This window comes from Mus pahari, chromosome 23 (genome assembly GCF_900095145.1).
Source record: "Mus pahari chromosome 23, PAHARI_EIJ_v1.1, whole genome shotgun sequence".
NCBI classification, from domain to species: Eukaryota; Metazoa; Chordata; class Mammalia; order Rodentia; family Muridae; genus Mus; species Mus pahari.
In genome coordinates this window covers 32,974,635-32,990,539 of record NC_034612.1, presented here as the reverse complement: position 1 = coordinate 32,990,539, position 15,905 = coordinate 32,974,635, and the positions used below count along the sequence as shown (strand labels likewise).

Below are 15,905 nucleotides of genomic sequence, written 5' to 3'. Positions count from 1 at the left end.
GCTGGTGAGATGGCTCAGTGGTTAAGAGCACTGACTGCTCTTCTGAAGGTCCCGAGTTCAAGTCCCAGCAACCACATGGTGGCTCACAACCATCCGTAATGAGATCTGATGCCCTCTTCTGGAGTGTCTGAAGATAGCTCCAGTGTACTTACATTAAAATAAAATAAATCTTAAAAAAAAAAAAAAGCTAGTTATTTTTAGATGTGTGTATGTCTGCCCCTGTGTGAGACCAGCCTGGCCTCAAACTACCTGCCTCTTCCTCCCAAGCGCTGGGATGAAAGGTGTGCATCACCACCGCCTGGCTTGTTTTTCCTTGTGAAACAAGAGTTTTGGTGAGTACTCAAGGCTATGCTGGAGCTCTGCAGCCCAGATGGATGCTAAACTTGTAATGCTCCTGTCTCAGCCTCCCAAGTATTGGCATGCTGGCCTGGGCCACCAGGGCCTGGCTAGCGAACATCTTCCTGGGAGCAGGACTCTCTTGACCCTGCTGGGGATAGCTGTCTGGAAGAGAAGGGATGGGTTGCTCTCCTCTGAGCGGAAGTGGGAAGTAGCCCGGGACCCCTGTCTCTCCCGCCCTGTCTCTGTCCTGCAGGCCAGTGAGGAGAAGGTGAAGCAGCTGGTGAAGGAGATTGGCCGGGAGATCCAGCAGCTGAACATGGCAGGCTGCTATTGGCTGTCTGGCTCCACCATCGAGCGCGTGGCCCGCTGTCACAGCCTGGTGAAGGTGAACTTGTCAGGTTGCCACCTCACCTCGCTGCGGCTGTCCAAGGTGCTCTCGGCCCTGCAGCACCTGCGCTCGCTGGCCATTGACGTGAGCCCCGGCTTCGACGCCAGCCAGCTGAGCAGCGAGTGCAAGGCCACGCTGAGCCGCGTGCAGGAGCTCAAGCAGACACTCTTCACGCCGTCCTACGGCGTGGTGCCCTGCTGTGCCAGCCTGCAGAAGCTGCTGCTCTACTTCGAGATCCTGGACCGCACCCGTGAGGGCGCCGTCCTCTCGGGCCAGCTCATGGTGGGCCAGAGCAACGTGCCCCACTACCAGAACCTGCGTGTCTTCTATGCACGCCTGGCCCCTGGCTACATCAACCAGGAGGTGGTGAGACTCTACCTCGCCGTGCTCAGCGACCGCACGCCTGAGAACCTGCATGCCTTCCTCATTTCCGTCCCCGGGAGCTTTGCAGAGAGCGGGGCCACCAAAAACCTGCTGGACTCCATGGCCCGCAACGTGGCCCTGGATGCGCTGCAGCTGCCCAAGTCCTGGCTCAATGGCTCCACCCTCCTCCAGCATATGAAGTTCAACAATCCCTTCTACTTCAGCTTCAGCCGGTGTTCGCTGTCGGGTGGTCACCTGATCCAGCGGCTCATCAACGGCGGGAAGGACCTGCGCAGCCTGGCCAGTCTCAACCTCAGCGGCTGTGTGCATTGCCTGTCTGCGGACTCGCTGCTGCGTAAGGCCGAGGACGACATTGACAGCAGCATCCTGGAAACTATGGTGGAGTCCTGCTGCAACCTGCACCACCTCAATCTCTCAGCCGCCCATCACCACAGCTCCGACGGCCTGGGCCGCCACCTCTGCCAGCTCCTGGCTCGGCTCTGCCACCTGCGTTCCCTGTCCCTGCCTGTCTGCTCTGTGGCTGACTCGGCACCCAGGCCTGACCGTGCGCCCGCCCCGCCGGCCATGCACGCCGTACCCCGTGGATTTGGCAAGAAGGTGCGCATTGGGGTGCAGACCTGCCCCAACCCCTTCGTGGGTCAGTCGGCCCCACAGCCTGCCTCTGTGTTCTGGTCTCTGCTGAAGAAGCTCCCATTTCTGGAGCACCTGGAACTGATAGGGTCCAATTTCTCCTCAGCCATGCCCCGCAACGAGCCTGCCATCCGCAACTCCCTCCCACCCTGCAGTCGGGCACAGAACGTGGGGGACTCAGAGGTGGCCGCCATTGGCCAGCTGACCTTCCTGCGGCACCTGACCCTAGCCCAACTGCCAGGCATGCTCACGGGCTCGGGACTCGTGAGCATCGGCCTCCAGTGCCAGCACCTGCAGTCTCTGTCGCTGGCCAACCTGGGCCTGATGGGCAAGGTGGTGTACATGCCTGCTCTTGCCGACATGCTGAAGCACTGCAAGCGGCTGAAGGACCTGAGGTGAGGGGCTGAGGGTGTGACGGGGTGAGAGAAAGGTCTGAGGGGCTGAGGTGAGGGGCTGAGGTGTGAGGGGCAGAAGATCCCAGACTTTTCTGGGGCTTCTGGGATTTGCAGATGGTATCTGCCTGTCAAGGTGGAGCTTAGCGTTAACACCAGCCTGTCCTGGAGAGCAGAGGAAAAGGAACCTTAGTGTCTGCAGGGAGTGGCTTCAGGAAGCTGGGGTCGTGGTGATTAGCAGAGCCGTGGGGGGCAGGGATCCTGAGCACAGGTCTCTCATCTCACACTTACAGGAGCCCGTGCTGCATTCATTCCGTGTAGTGCTGCTTCATCTACAACCTTACGGTCTTAACTTTTTTTTTTTTTAAGATTTATTTACTTTTATTTTTATGTGTGTGTGTTTTGGCTGTATGCATGTCTGTGGCACCAAGTATATGCAGTGCCTGTGGAGGCCAGAAGAGAAGGATGGGTCCCCTGGGACTGGAGTTATAGAAGGTTGTGAGTCACCATGTGGGTGCTGGGAACCAAACCTGGGTCCACTGGAAGAACAGCCAGTGCTCTAACCACTGAGCCGTCTCTCCAGGTCTGTGTCTCATTTCTCTCAGCTCCCTACCCTGTTTTTTTGTTGTTGTTTTGTTTAGTTTCGTTTTTCGAGACAGGGTTTCTCTGTATAGCTCTGGCTAACCTGGAGCTCACTTTGTAGACCAAGCTGGCCTCGAACTCAGAAATCCGCCTACCTCTGCCTCCCGGGTGCTGGGATTAAAGGCGTGCGCCACCACACCCGGCCCACCCTGTTTTTTGAGACAAGGTCTCACTATGTCACCCTGGCTGGCCTGGAACTTAGTATATATACCAGGCTGGCTTTGGATTCACAGACTCCCCATGTTTCTGCCTCCTGGGTGCTGGGACTAAAGGTGTACTCCACCGTACCTAGCCCTCAATGTGAATTATGATTACCATGTGGGGGTGCATTGCCACTGTGTACATGTGGAGACGAGTGCAAATGTGTGGGGTTAGGGGTTCTGAGGGTTGACTGCAGCCATTAGACTTCCTCAGCATGTGCTCTTACCTAACTCTGAGCCACCTTGCTCTTCCACACCTTATTTCCTCAGGCAAGACGTCTCACTGAACCGAAGCTGGTCATTTTGGCTGGCCAGTGACCTCCTGGGGGTTAGAGACACGTGTGGCCTGCCTGGATCTTACGTGGCTGCTGGGGATTTGAACTTGGTTTTTAGTATTTGCTAGAAAGCACTCCAACCCACTGAGCCCCCCCCTCACAGTGACTCTTGGAGGGTGTGTAGCAGTTGGCCAGGGCCGTCAGGACGAGAGTATGCTGGATGTCTGATGCCTGTGTCCTGAGGTCCAGCGCAGCTTGGGTTGTATTAGCAAGAACCTTCCTCAGCAAAGCCAGAAGCACGGAGCAGATGACAGTGACCCAAACTTCCTTGATTCAGAGCAGCCAGGGCACTGCAGGAGGCAGGAGGGGAGCGGGAGCGGGAGATGGGGCAGGAGGCAGGAGGGGAGCGGGAGATGGGGCAGGAGGCAGGAGGGGAGNGGGAGCGGGAGATGGGGCAGGAGGCAGGAGGGGAGTGGGAGATGGGGCAGGAGGCAGGAGGGGAGCGGGAGATGGGGCAGGAGGCAGGAGGGGAGCGGGAGATGGGGCAGGAGGCAGGAGGGGAGCGGGAGATGGGGCAGGCAGAGGAGAACAGAGGTTTCAGTTGGGAGCCGCTGCTGGTGCCCTGTGGGGACAAATGCAGGCAGGCTGTGCAAACAGATAATTCAGAAAGGAACTCAGACTTTTGGGAGTGGTGGCCTTGAGGCGGGTGGCAGGACCCATCCTGGAAAGTAGGACACCCTGCCCTGTCCATTGTCCCTGAGCATGACAGGTTCAAGTCCTGCCTGGGACAGTGAGTCTGAGCCCAGCCCGGGGCAACTTAGCAACATCCTGTCTTGAAATAAAATCTTTAAGAAAGGGTTGAGGATGTAGCTTAGTGGCAGAGTACTTAACACGCTCCAGACTCTGGGTTTAACTCTGAGCACAGAACTTACTGGTGTTTCCAGAGCCGAGTGTGGAATGCATGCACACTGTAAAGCACAGGGATTACCATTGTCTCCCAGTATTTAAAGGAGAAGAGTTTAGGACTACATGGGAGGCAGAGGCAGGTAGATGTCAGTGAGTTTGAGTCCAGCCTGGTTTAGTGAGTTCCAGTCCAACTAAGGCTACATAGTAAGACCCTGTATCAAAAAACTTTTTAAAGTACAGAGTGGGGGAGGACAGAGTGGAGAGGACCGAGTGGGGAGGACCAAGTGGAGAGGACCGAGTGGGGGAGGACCGAGTGGGGAGGACCGAGTGGGGAGGACCGAGTGGAGAGGACTGAGTGGTGAGGACCGAGTGGTGAGGACCGAGTGGGGGAGGACAGAGTGGGGAGGATAGAGTGGGGGAGGACCGAGTGGGGGAGGACCAAGTGGGGAGGACAGAGTGGGGGAGGACCGAGTGGGGGAGGACCGAGTGGGGAGGACAGAGTGGGGGAGGACCGAGTGGGGAGGACAGAGTGGGGGAGGACAGAGTGGGGGAGGACTCTTCTCTTTTGCAGTGGTTATGCAAATGGAACATAGGTTTTGTTCTACCACTGAGCCACACCTCAAGCTTCATACAGGGGCCAGGGGGACGGGATTCTGGGTGGGTACTATACTACTGAGCCACGCCCCCAGCCCCTCACTGGGGGATTCTAGGCAGGGGCTCCACCACTGAGCCACCCCTCCTGGTTCTTGGATTTTTGAGACAGGCTCTCTCTAGTCCAGGACGGCCTCTAACTGATGGCCTTCTTACCTCACCTGTAATTACAGGCCTGCACCCAACAGACAGTGAGGGCCTCTCCGGCCCTCTCTCCTTTAAGCAGGTTGCTCAGGCTTATTGTGAACTCCGTCACCCAGGAGGGCATTGAACCCCTGACCCTCCTACCTCTACCCAGAGCGCCTGGGATCACAGGTGTGGCGCATCGTGCTGAGGTTGTAAGCATTCCTTTTCTCTTCCAGGACAGTCTCACGTGTCCCAGGCTGGCCTCATAGCTGAGGGTGACGAACTTCTGATTGTCTTGCTTCTGCATCTCCGTTCTGGGAGGATAGCGTGCTTCACCATCCTGGGTTTATGAAGGACATATGTATGCCCGCTTCTGGGCAGGCGGGAGGCAGTAGGACTGAGGACCCTGCCAGTCCGTTGGTGTGGGTGGGTGAGTGGAGGCTCCGCAGAGGTCTGGAAGTCATCCCTTAGCCTAAAGGGTCCTGTCTACCGCTGTCACTCTCTCTGGTGTGCTCACTGCTGCTTTGGTGCCTGACTTCCTTACGGTTTCTCTTACTGTGATAAAACTCCTGGATCACCGCCCGCCCAGGGATGGGACCACCAATCACTAATTAAAAAAAAAAAAAAACCACCCTGCAGGTTCCTCTGCTTATGCCGGATCTTAGGGAGACATCTTCTCAACTGAGGTGCCTCCTCTCAGATGACCCTAGCTTGTGTCATGTTGACATAAAACTAGCCAACACGGGCTGTGCTAAGGGCCTGGCCCGAAGCTGACCTTTCCCCCACAGCATCCATGGATACTGGTATCTAATCAGAAACAGGAAGCATCTCACCTGCCAATCCAAGCCAGAGCGTCCCTTTGGCTTCAGGACCCTTGCTGTTCCCTTCCTGGCCTGCAGCAGGACAGGAAGCCCGCTGGTCCTGGGCTGCTCACTTCCATAGCTGCCCGGCTTGCCTGTGGTTCTGCTCGGAGCCCAGCCATGCTGAGGCTGTCTAGGTTGGACGCCCCATCTGGTCACCTACCCTGCTGCACCCACTGATGTTCAGCTGAGCAGACCCACACCCAGGCCGTCTTGGTAGGCAGGGCTGGCATCCATGCCTGGGTATCCGGGTGCTTGGGGCCTGTGCCTTCCTGCCATAGTTGCATTAGGAACCTGCCTGTGTGCTTTCCTGTTCCTCCAGTCTAGGGGTCCCAGGCAGTTGATTGTGGTAGCACATGCACTAACTGTGGCTCCCAAGTGTGACAGACACCGCAAAGGAAACAGAGGCGCTGTGACTGTAGGGAGTAGTCCCCACCTCTAGAGGCCAAGGCTGGGGCGGTCGGGCCAGGCTAGAGTAGGACCCTGTCTTCAAAAGCAACAACAGCTCCCACCCCAATAAACAAAACCCCAACCAGATATAGAGACTGCATGTCTGACATCCCAGCACTCTTGGGGTAGTGACTTTGAAGCCAGCCTGGGCTATACAGATCCTATTGTTAGCAACAACAAAGAGAGGACAGATGTAAGCCTTGGGCTCCCCTCTGCATCAGTGGAAACTTTGTAGCTGTAGGGGCAAACTACAGCAGGCCCCTCCTCCCTTTGACGGCTGCCTTCCGCAGTTCCCACGTACAGATGAATGCCTTCCTTCTGGCTGCATCTAGTCTCTCCCTGTAGCCACCAGTCACCAGGCCTCCCTCCCTCCATTTCCTCTGCTTCCTTTGTGGTGTCTCTCACACCTTTGTCTTCCTGTGTCTGGCCTGTCACACCCCTGGCCTTTCCTGAAGCCACAGTTAGCGCATGCATAGTCATTGTTTGCCTGAAAGGCAAATGTGCTAGAGCTCCTGGCTGAGCCTGAAGCTCAGTCAGCAGAGGGCTTCTATCCTCAGTGCCATCTCTATAAATTGGGTGTGCTAGGATACCTGCAAAGCCAGCACTGGGGATGGGCAGAGGGAGGAGGACGGTCAGAAATTCAGGTCAATGCTTAGCTACGTAGTCTGGGCCGGGCTGGACTGTGTGAGACTGTCTTGTCTCAAAAAAAGAAAAGAAAGAGGAGAAAGGAAAGATGGGTCAGAGAATGCTACTGTTTGGCTGATGACCTCTGCTGGCCACTGCTGTCACCTGCTTCCTTTGGTTTTATAGATTCAAGGGACCCAGGGGAGCCTTTGAATCTTTTAGAGCCAAGGTCTTTCTAGATCTTCTCCTCCCCCCGCACCCTCCCATGTTTGTTTCCCACCTGTCCATCAAACCTTGTATTTTTGTGGTAGGCATGGTGGCGCACACCTGTGATCCCTGCTCTCAGGAGGCTCAACTAGGAAGACTGGGTTCCAGGCCAGCCTGGGCTACGTCTTGGTTTGTCCCTGAGAACTAGGGCCAGCCTGGGCTACGTCTTGGTTTGTCCCTGAGAACTAGCATCCTTCCCAGAGGCAGGCAGGACCATGTGTGCACCATGGGAGTCCTGCAAGGCCGGAGATGAAGTCTTCTTTGGGTCTTGATCACAATTCATGTGGCATCTCTGCCCAGGCTCCATCCAGCCTGCGCCCGCAGCCACAGAACTGTCTGCTGGGTAAGGTACTGCCTGTTCTGAACAAACACAGGCCTTCCAGAACACAGCCAAATGGCCCCATTCCTCTGGCTGGCTGCCTTCTGAGGCAGGCATGCCCAGAGATGCTGCAGTAGGTGGCAGGAGCTAGCTATAGGCTCAGGAGACTTTGTTTGCTCTGGGCTTGCTTCCCGGGGTTATGGGGGCGTCGGGGGCACCTTCATGTTCCCGGGGATGGGGGTGGTGTTCTGGTGGCAGCCCTGGGAATCCCAGGCTTACCTGCTACCACCTCCACCTCAGCCTGCCACGAACCTCAGCTGGTACCAGCCTGGCTCCCTGTGGGGTGGAGGTGCCACAAGGACAGGTTGTTCTGGATGTGGGTTTGGAGTGCACCCTATGTCGAGAGGATCACGTGTCAGGCAGAAAGGGGTGCCACCTTTGCCACAACTGGAGACAGTATTCCCCTGAGTCGCCCTAGGTTGCCTGGGCGGAAGCAAGAGCCACTTGAACCAGGCCGGCACAGTCTCAGGGGAACCTTTGAGCCGTGCTTCTCCCTCATCCTGCCAGGCTCAGAGGGGAGAGGGGAGAGGCGCAGTCACCTCAGAGCAGCATGTCCTTGCTGGTTGGTAGTTTGAGCCAGCTGGGAAGAAGTGGAGATGGAATGTGGTCCAGTCTGGGTGGGTCCCATTTCCTTGTTCTCTGACTACCCTCAGATGTCAGATGGCACCCACATTAGGTCAGTTTCCCCTGCAGTGCTGGGTGCTAACCAGCCTTATTCATGGGGGAGAGGGTAAGGGCTCGTTGGCCCCACAATTTGAGGGTGAGAGGTTAACCTCTGTGACAGATAACATCTTTTAGGGTAAACATCTTTCTGTAAGTGGCTATCTACTTAGAAAAAGGTTTGAAAGTATGTATAGGACACCGTTGTGTAATTAGGCCTGGGGATACTTGGCCTTTAGTGCAAGTCCATACTGCCACCTAGTGGTGGAGGTGGCAGCTGTTGCTGCCTGGCACTGGGCTTCCATCCCATGCTGTTGGGAACATTGGGATGGGCGGGCGCTGGCTCGCTCTCTCTCTCTCTCTCTCTCTCTCTCTCTCTCTCTCTCTCTCTCTCTCTCTCTCTCTCTTTGTGTCTTTCTCTCTCTCGCTCTCTCGCTCTTTCTTGCTCTCTCTCACTGCTGCTGCTCATGACCCTGCGTCCCTCTTGCCTGCCACTTTCTCACCCTGTGAAGAAGCACTTGGGAAGCTAAGGCAAAAGGAAACTAAATTCTGGGCTGGCCAGGACACCAGAGCGAGACCCCATCTAAGATTTAAAATTCCAAAGGCCTGGACGTACGGTTCTGTGGTGAAGTGCTTGCCTAGCGTATGTGAGGTCTAAGTTCAATTCCCAGCATTGAAAAAAAAAAATCCAGGTGGCTGATCTATCTCTGCCATCAGACCGGCTCCCCAGGGTAGCCGCATGTGAGTCCCTTAAGGCCAGCAGGTGTGGCTGTATGAGTGGGGGGGGGATGCTGAAGCAGGGATGCAGTGGCCTTGAGCCCACGCTTGCTGGCAGGCCAGTCGGTGTGGCTAGCCTCACTCATCCCCACAGCTCACACCCATCTCTCTGCAGGTTGGAGCAGCCCTACTTCAACGCCAATGCTCAGTTCTTCCAGGCACTGGGCCAGTGCTCATCTCTGCAGCGCCTGTGCCTGGTGTCTCGCAGCGGCACCCTGCAGCCGGATGCTGTGTTGGCCTTTATGGCCCGTTGCCTGCAGGTCGTCATGTGTCACATGTTCACCGGAGAATCCCTCACCACCTGCAAGAGCCTGCAGCAGTCGCTCCTCCGGAGGTGAGTGGCACGGCCTGGCCAGTGGCCGGGAGGTCTCAGCCAGTACCGCTGTCCCCAGGATCCAGTGTCCTCAGCCCGTTACTGACTTCGGGGAGATGGAACACCAGATTCTAGTAGCATGATCATAGCAGCGTGATCAGAGGCCTGGCCTGCTGCTGGGGACTAGTTCCCATGGATAGTCTCTGGTCTTGGCCTCATGGAAGGCCGAGACAGAAAGAGCCCAGGAGTTAGGGCTAGCCTCAGGTCCAGAGTTTATCCCGGAGTTTAGAAATCAAAGTTTTAGTTCACTGTGTCTGATGTGGACCCTTCCCTCGTCATTGTCAAGGCTGGACTCCCGGCAACTCTGAAGCTGAGGCAGAATTGGGAATTTGGAATACCTGATGAATTCAAGGCAAACTTGGCCTATATGCAAGGCCATTTCAACAAGCAAGTAAGGGGCTGGGAGTTTAGTGTGGTTGGTAGACGACTTGCTCAGCAGACACCAAGCCCTGGGGTCAGTTCTTACAGCATGGGGCTAGAGAGATGACTCAGAAGTCATCTTGCTACAGCTGGGACGTGCCAGCACCCCAGAGGCAGAGGCCAGCCTGGTCTCCAGGTCAAGTTCCAAGACAGGCAGGATCTCTCCTGGCCTCTCCTGGCCACTTTGGGCAACTGTATAGATGTGAGGCACATAAGTTTATGCGAGCTCCTATCACATGCACATACATACATACATACATACATATATACACACAGTAGGCTCTGTAGTGCCACGGATGTGCTGCCACAGGCTTATGATCCCATCACTTGCTGTTGGAGGCAGGATTCAAGGTTCTCCTCTACTTCATAACAAGTTTGAGGCTAGCCTGGGCTATGTGAGACCCTGTCTTAAGACAGTGTAAGTCAAGAGAGAGTGGCTGGTCTGCAGAAACCCCCTCAGGGCAAGCGCTGAGTCCCTACCCAGGCCAGCACAAAGCCTTCCTCTCTGCCATTGCTGGCAGCCTCGGGGCTGGGCAAAGCCCTAGAAACTGGCAGAGAGGCTGTTCTGGGGAGGCCTCTGCTGCCGCCTTGCCATCTGCAGGGTGGTGGCTCTGCTGCATACCCCTCCCCCACGGTGACAGCAGCCTTTCCGGGTCTTAGTCCGCCCAGCTGTGCAGCGTGCTGAGCTGCAGGCATCCAGCAGGTGGCAGTGTCGCTCTTGGCAGCCAGCCACCCTGTGCCCGGGTGTCTGAAAAGTAACCGCACTGTCTGTCGTCCTTCCTGAAGCTTCTTTTGTTTGTTTAGTTTAAGAACTTTTTTTTTTTGACAGGGTTTTTGTAGCTCAGGCTGACCTTGTGCCCACTGTGATGCTGGGCGTGACCTTCACCTCCGCGTCCTCCCGCCTCCATCTCCTGAGTGCACTTTTGGGGTAGCCCAGGCTGGCCTTAAGTTTGTGGCAATCCTCCTGCCTCAGCCACACAGAGCAGCCCCCAATTCTCTGCTTTTCTTGCCTGGAGAGCTCAGGGACGCTCAGGGAAGTCCACTCTTGGAACTCCCAGCACCTCACTCGGCAGGGTGGATGGAGCTTTTGGCCAGCAAGACTGGGGTCCCTTCCTCCCTGTGCTGCGCTGCCGGTTCCTGGCAGGATCACACTTCGTGTCTGTCCCGGAGCCAGGCTGTGCTCGGGCCTCAGGTCCCTGGGCAGTTGCATCTTTCTCACCCTCCTTGTCTGGCTCAGACGCTTCATGGTATGGGGTCGGATTTGGCTTCTCCCACCTCACAGGAAGTATCTGTATTTAGGTTGCCGCCTTGTGTCTCATGCCATGCACAGTGTGGTAACTACATCGTCCCGTGTGTGTGTGTGTGTGTGTGTGTGTGTGTGTGTGTGTGTGTGTGTGTCTCTCTCTCTCTCTCTCTCTCTCTCTCTCTCTCTCTCTCTCCTCCAGTAGCCCAGACTAGCCACTAGCACGGAGAGTAACCAGAGTAACGTAACCTTCGGATACCCGCTCTCTACCTCTCAGGTCTTGTCATCACAGGCATACACTGCCACGTTAGATTCATGCTATGCTGGGGCCTGGATGCATCAGGCAATACTCTGCTGGCTGAGCCATGTCTCAGCCTTGGGCTTTCCTGCTTCTTGGTGCCGTTCTGGGCATTGACATCTCAACCCTCCCCAGTACCAGGATGAACTGTGTGTGCCACCATGCCAGCTCCTTTTCTCCTGTTGCACCATGCAGCCCTCTGGATGTGGGATTGTGTTCCTGCAAGTCCCTCCCCTGTTTGGGCTTCTTTGGCCTCATATGAGGTCTGAATTCAGCTCCTGGGGTCCAGACTCAGTGACAGAGGTCCCTGGTGGACCTTGGGGGTTTGTGGCCTCCCAGGCTGGTGAGCAGGGGCTATCAGAGTTCTGCTTTACCCCATGCCCCACATCTCAGCCCCGCACCAGTCCAGTTTCCTGTCTTCCCTGGAAACTTGTGCTGGTCTACCTGATGCATGGTTGCCTGGCCTGCTGCTGTCTGCCCACGGTGCACTTGCATCAGGGTCTGGGCAATGGCTGTCTGATAAGCCCACCCTGGACTTCTCTCTCTCACCCCAACTTCAGACCTGGCAGGGAAAGATGCCTCATTCGTCCCAGCTTCCTTGGGCTCTCCCACTTGGACCAGGCCTTGCAAGCCCTGGGAATGGGGAGGGCCCTGTGTCATCTGGTCACCGTGGCACTGTGGAGGTCAAGCCTCGAGACCCTGAGGCTCCTCCCAACCTTGTCTCTGGGGAGCAGCCTCATCTTATGGTACAACTGGAACCCATCCCTGCCCACCCTGGGTAAGCCGAGACATGGGCACCACTGCCAATCATCCCACCTGGTACCGTTGGCTTCCCGGAAGGCTTCCTCTTCGTGTCTGCCTGCTGCCACGTGACCTAGGCATGACAGCTTGAACCCGGTGTGGGACTTTTCCAGGTCCTGTCTCCTCCCTGCAACGGGGCCTGAGCCCAGAAGCAGGCTTGATAGCCCTGGCACAGCCCCAGACAGTAGCAAAGTGAAGGCGCAGTCACTGCTCAACTGGGGCAGTTACAGACCCGACATCTGTGGTCATGTCTCACAGCCTCCGGCCTGAAGACTCGGGAATCCCAAATCTGAGTGCAGTGCGAGGCGCTGCCCTCCAGCTCCTCTCAGGCCAATGTGACAGAGGTCTGCTGTCCACTGCGGTGGCCATGTCATTCTCTTGAGGCCCAGTTGGCACTGCTTTCCCACATGGGATCTTTGTTTGTGGTTGTCCCTGTATGTTGGGCATATGGCCCTGGAAGGCCACCTGGCTGCTCCAGCCCCGGTGGTGTTCCATGTATACATGGGGGGCATTCTTTCTGTACGTTTCCAGCTTGCCAGACCCACAGTTAACAGCTCTCCCTCTGCTGCTGCGGTCTGGCAAGCTCTGGCCCCCGGCAGCCTCAGGGGCTGCACTCAAAGCTGAGTGCACACATGTGATTCTCCATGCCGGGAAAACAGGGCTGCCTGTGTCTGGTCTGCAGACTGCAGAGAAGTGCTGTCGTGGAGCAGGGGTTGCTGTCGTGGAACGGGGGTTGCTGTCGTGGGGCAGGGGTTGCTTAAGTCTGGCTTGGATGTCAGTTTCAAAGAGTGGGATCAGGCTTGGGGGTGAGGCTTGGTCAGTAGAGGGCTTACCTGGCATGCACAGAACCCTAGGCTCCAGTCCCTGCATGGCACAAACTAGGCATAGTGGTTCAGGTTTATAATCCCAGCACTTGAGAGGTGGGGCAGGAGGATCCAAAGTTCAAGGTCATCCTTGGCTTCATAACAAGTTTGAGGCCAACCTGGAAAGCGTGCAGTGTTAGGAAAGCCTGTCTCAAGAAAGTTTAAAAATGGGCTGGTGAGATGGCTCAGTGGGTAAGAGCACCCGACCGCTCTTCCGTAGATCCGGAGTTTAAATCCCAGCAACCACATGGTGGCTCACAACCATCTGTAACAAGATCTGACGCCCCCTTCTGGAGTGTCTGAAGACAGCTACAGTGTACTTACATATAATAAATAAATAAATCTAAAAAGAGAGAGAGAGAGAGAGAGAGAGAGAGAAGTAAAACAAACAACCTCCTTAGCCGAACAAAAAATACAGTCTCCAGTTGTTTTTTTAATTTTTACGTGCTTCTGTGGCTGTGTATGTGCATATGGGTTCAGTACCTGCAGAGGCCAGTAGGGGATTCTGAATTCCCCCAGGACTGGAGTTCCAGATGGCTGGGTACCACCACGTGGGTGCTGGGAACCAACTCGGGTCCTCATCGTAACCACTGAGCTGGATTTTATTTAGTCCCAGCTCCCGAGAGTCTCCAGTTTTCCAGATGAGTCAGGTGACATTGCTGCTTGGGTCTGAGGGTGGCTAGGTTGTGTGCGTGCTTAGACGGTAGCCACCGTGGAGGATGGTGTGGGGTTGTCTCTCCAGTGCTGACCCTGTTTTGTCTGACATCGTCAGTGGGGGAAGGTGTTCCCGCTTTGGGACTCCCAAGACTGCTAAAGGAGCTCTGTGGGCAGAGAGGCCCAGAGGCGATGACTTTGAACGTGTCAGGCCAAGCAGAGCGTTCTGCCTTCCCCACCCCCACCTCACTCCAAGTGAGTTCTGCTTCTGTTTACATTTTTGTTTTGTTTTGTTTGAGACAGGGTTTCTCTGTGTAGCCCTGGCTCTCCTGGAACTCACTCTGTAGACCAGGCTGGCCTCGAACTCGCTCTGTAGACCAGGCTGGCCTCGAACTCGCTCTGTAGACCAGGCTGGCCTTGTGCTCACAGAGATCCTCCTGCCTCTGCCTTTTGCATGCTGAGATTAAATGTATGCACCACCAAGGCTACCTTGGTTTTGCTGTTGTTGTTGTTGTTGTTGTTTTGACACAGGGCCTTGTGTAGCCCAGGTTGATTTCAAACTCAGCGTGTAGCTGAGGATGAGCTGACCCTGACCCCTGGCTTCCAGGACGCTATTCTACCTACTGAGCTTGCCCAGCCTGGCAGAAACTGTATTCTCTTTTTCTGTAGATCTATTCTGTGTGCACGAGTGTTTTGCCTTCATGCATGTCTGCGCATCATGTGTGTACTTGGTGCGGGCAGAGGTTCCGAGGAGGGAGTTAGAGCTCCTGGGACTGGACAGCTGTGACCATCATGACTCTGAGAGCAGCCCGTGCTCCTAGGTGCTGACAGACTGCAGTCCAGCCTCAGCCCCTGGCTCCACTGTTGTGCCTTCTGGCTCTGGGAACGGGATGGTTTCGAGTAGAGTGGGCATCCGTGCCGGACACTGAGCCCCCAGGTCTCCCGAGGCTCGCTGAGCACCCTGCCTTCCCAGCTGCGTCCTCAGCCCACACCCCATTAACAGCTGATCTCTGGTTCAGTTTCCAGGCTGAGAGGCCCGCCTTGAATGTCGTCATCTTCCCCCTGCTCCATGAGGGCCTGACAGATGTTATCCGAGATGTCCCCATGGTGCACCTGGACGAGATCACCTTGTTCAAAAGCAGAGTGGCTGAGGAACCGCCGAACCTGTGGTGGTGAGAGGGCCCCCTGGCCCGGCCTGCCCACCACTCCTGCCGCCAGAGCCTCTTCTGTCTGAGTCTCCACGAGGATGCCAGGAGCCAGCAGACAGTAGGGCCGTGTTCCGTGACAGGAAGAAAGTTTCCAGTTCTCCTGAGACACTCACCCCAGTCCCCCGGGATTTTCTCTGTCACTCTTCTGAGTACAGTGACAAGAAGTAATCTGGTGAGCCATGGACGAATGGCCCCTTCAGGGCCTGGCCGTGCTCGGGGTTGTGGGCGGCAGGCCCCAGTCCTCTCACTTGCTTCAGCCTGGGGATTCTCCCTGCTCCTTTGTCCATGGCCATCTACACTTGAGCTCAGTAATGTGACCGCACCCGAGTGGAGTCAGGGTGGGCCGGACTGTCACTGTGAAATGTGTGAATGCCCGTCTGTGAGCCTGTGGCTCCTTTCCCTCTTGAGCTCCATTTAGGGTGTGGCCAGTGACAGAGCACTCGTCAGTGTGTGTGAGGCCCTGGCTGCCATCCCCCACAAAGAAAAAAAATGTTTAACCCAGTGATGTCTCCAGGATGTTTTCAGCTCAGTGATACTTGTACCAGAGGGTCCCCTGGGGCAGGGACTGTGGGGTGGCTTCACCCCCAAGCTGAGCCTGAGGAGTTGAGCCTGTGTCTCACAAGTGGTCACCTCTCCTTACAGTCGGTGCTGTGGTGCTCTGAATGCCTTCCAGGAACGCCGCAACCTCTGGCCCCATTAACCTAGCTGAAGATGGTAAAAGCCAGCACCAGCGCTGGGCGTAGGTTGGAGTAGGGAGCACCTGCCTGTTTAGTCCTTACAAAATCTGCCGAGGGCACTGCTGTAGTTGGTGTGTGGGCATGGACCCCAGGTTCCATCCCCAGGACTTGTAATGCCAGCACTCCAGAGGTCAGGGCACAAGTGTGGGCCACCTCAGCTACATAATTTATGTAGAGGCTAACCTGGGCTACATAAGACCCCGTTTCAATCTCAGCAAATGAAAAACAAAGGACAGACAAAGCTAAAGGAGGACCCAGTGTCTGTGGCTTCATTCGTCTCTCACGCTAGCGAGACTGAGCCCGTAGCTCCTGCAGGGGACTTGTGAGAGCATGTGGTGGCATTGGTCCACTGACTTGC

At 56.1% G+C, this 15,905-nt stretch overlaps 1 protein-coding gene across 1 annotated transcript in view; it reads left to right on the top strand.

The window, feature by feature from the left end:
• The window catches only part of Fbxl18 (F-box and leucine rich repeat protein 18), a 24,329-nt gene that overhangs the window by 7,564 nt on the left and 860 nt on the right, over window positions 1-15,905 (top strand). Inside the window, exons 3-5 of the mRNA XM_021186783.2 lie at window positions 593-2,136; window positions 9,066-9,284; window positions 14,622-15,905. The exon at window positions 14,622-15,905 is cut by the window's right edge and continues 860 nt beyond it. Coding sequence (XP_021042442.1) covers window positions 593-2,136; window positions 9,066-9,284; window positions 14,622-14,778 — 1,920 coding nt within the window. The 3' untranslated portion in view covers window positions 14,779-15,905. The remainder of the gene's footprint in view (window positions 1-592; window positions 2,137-9,065; window positions 9,285-14,621) is intronic.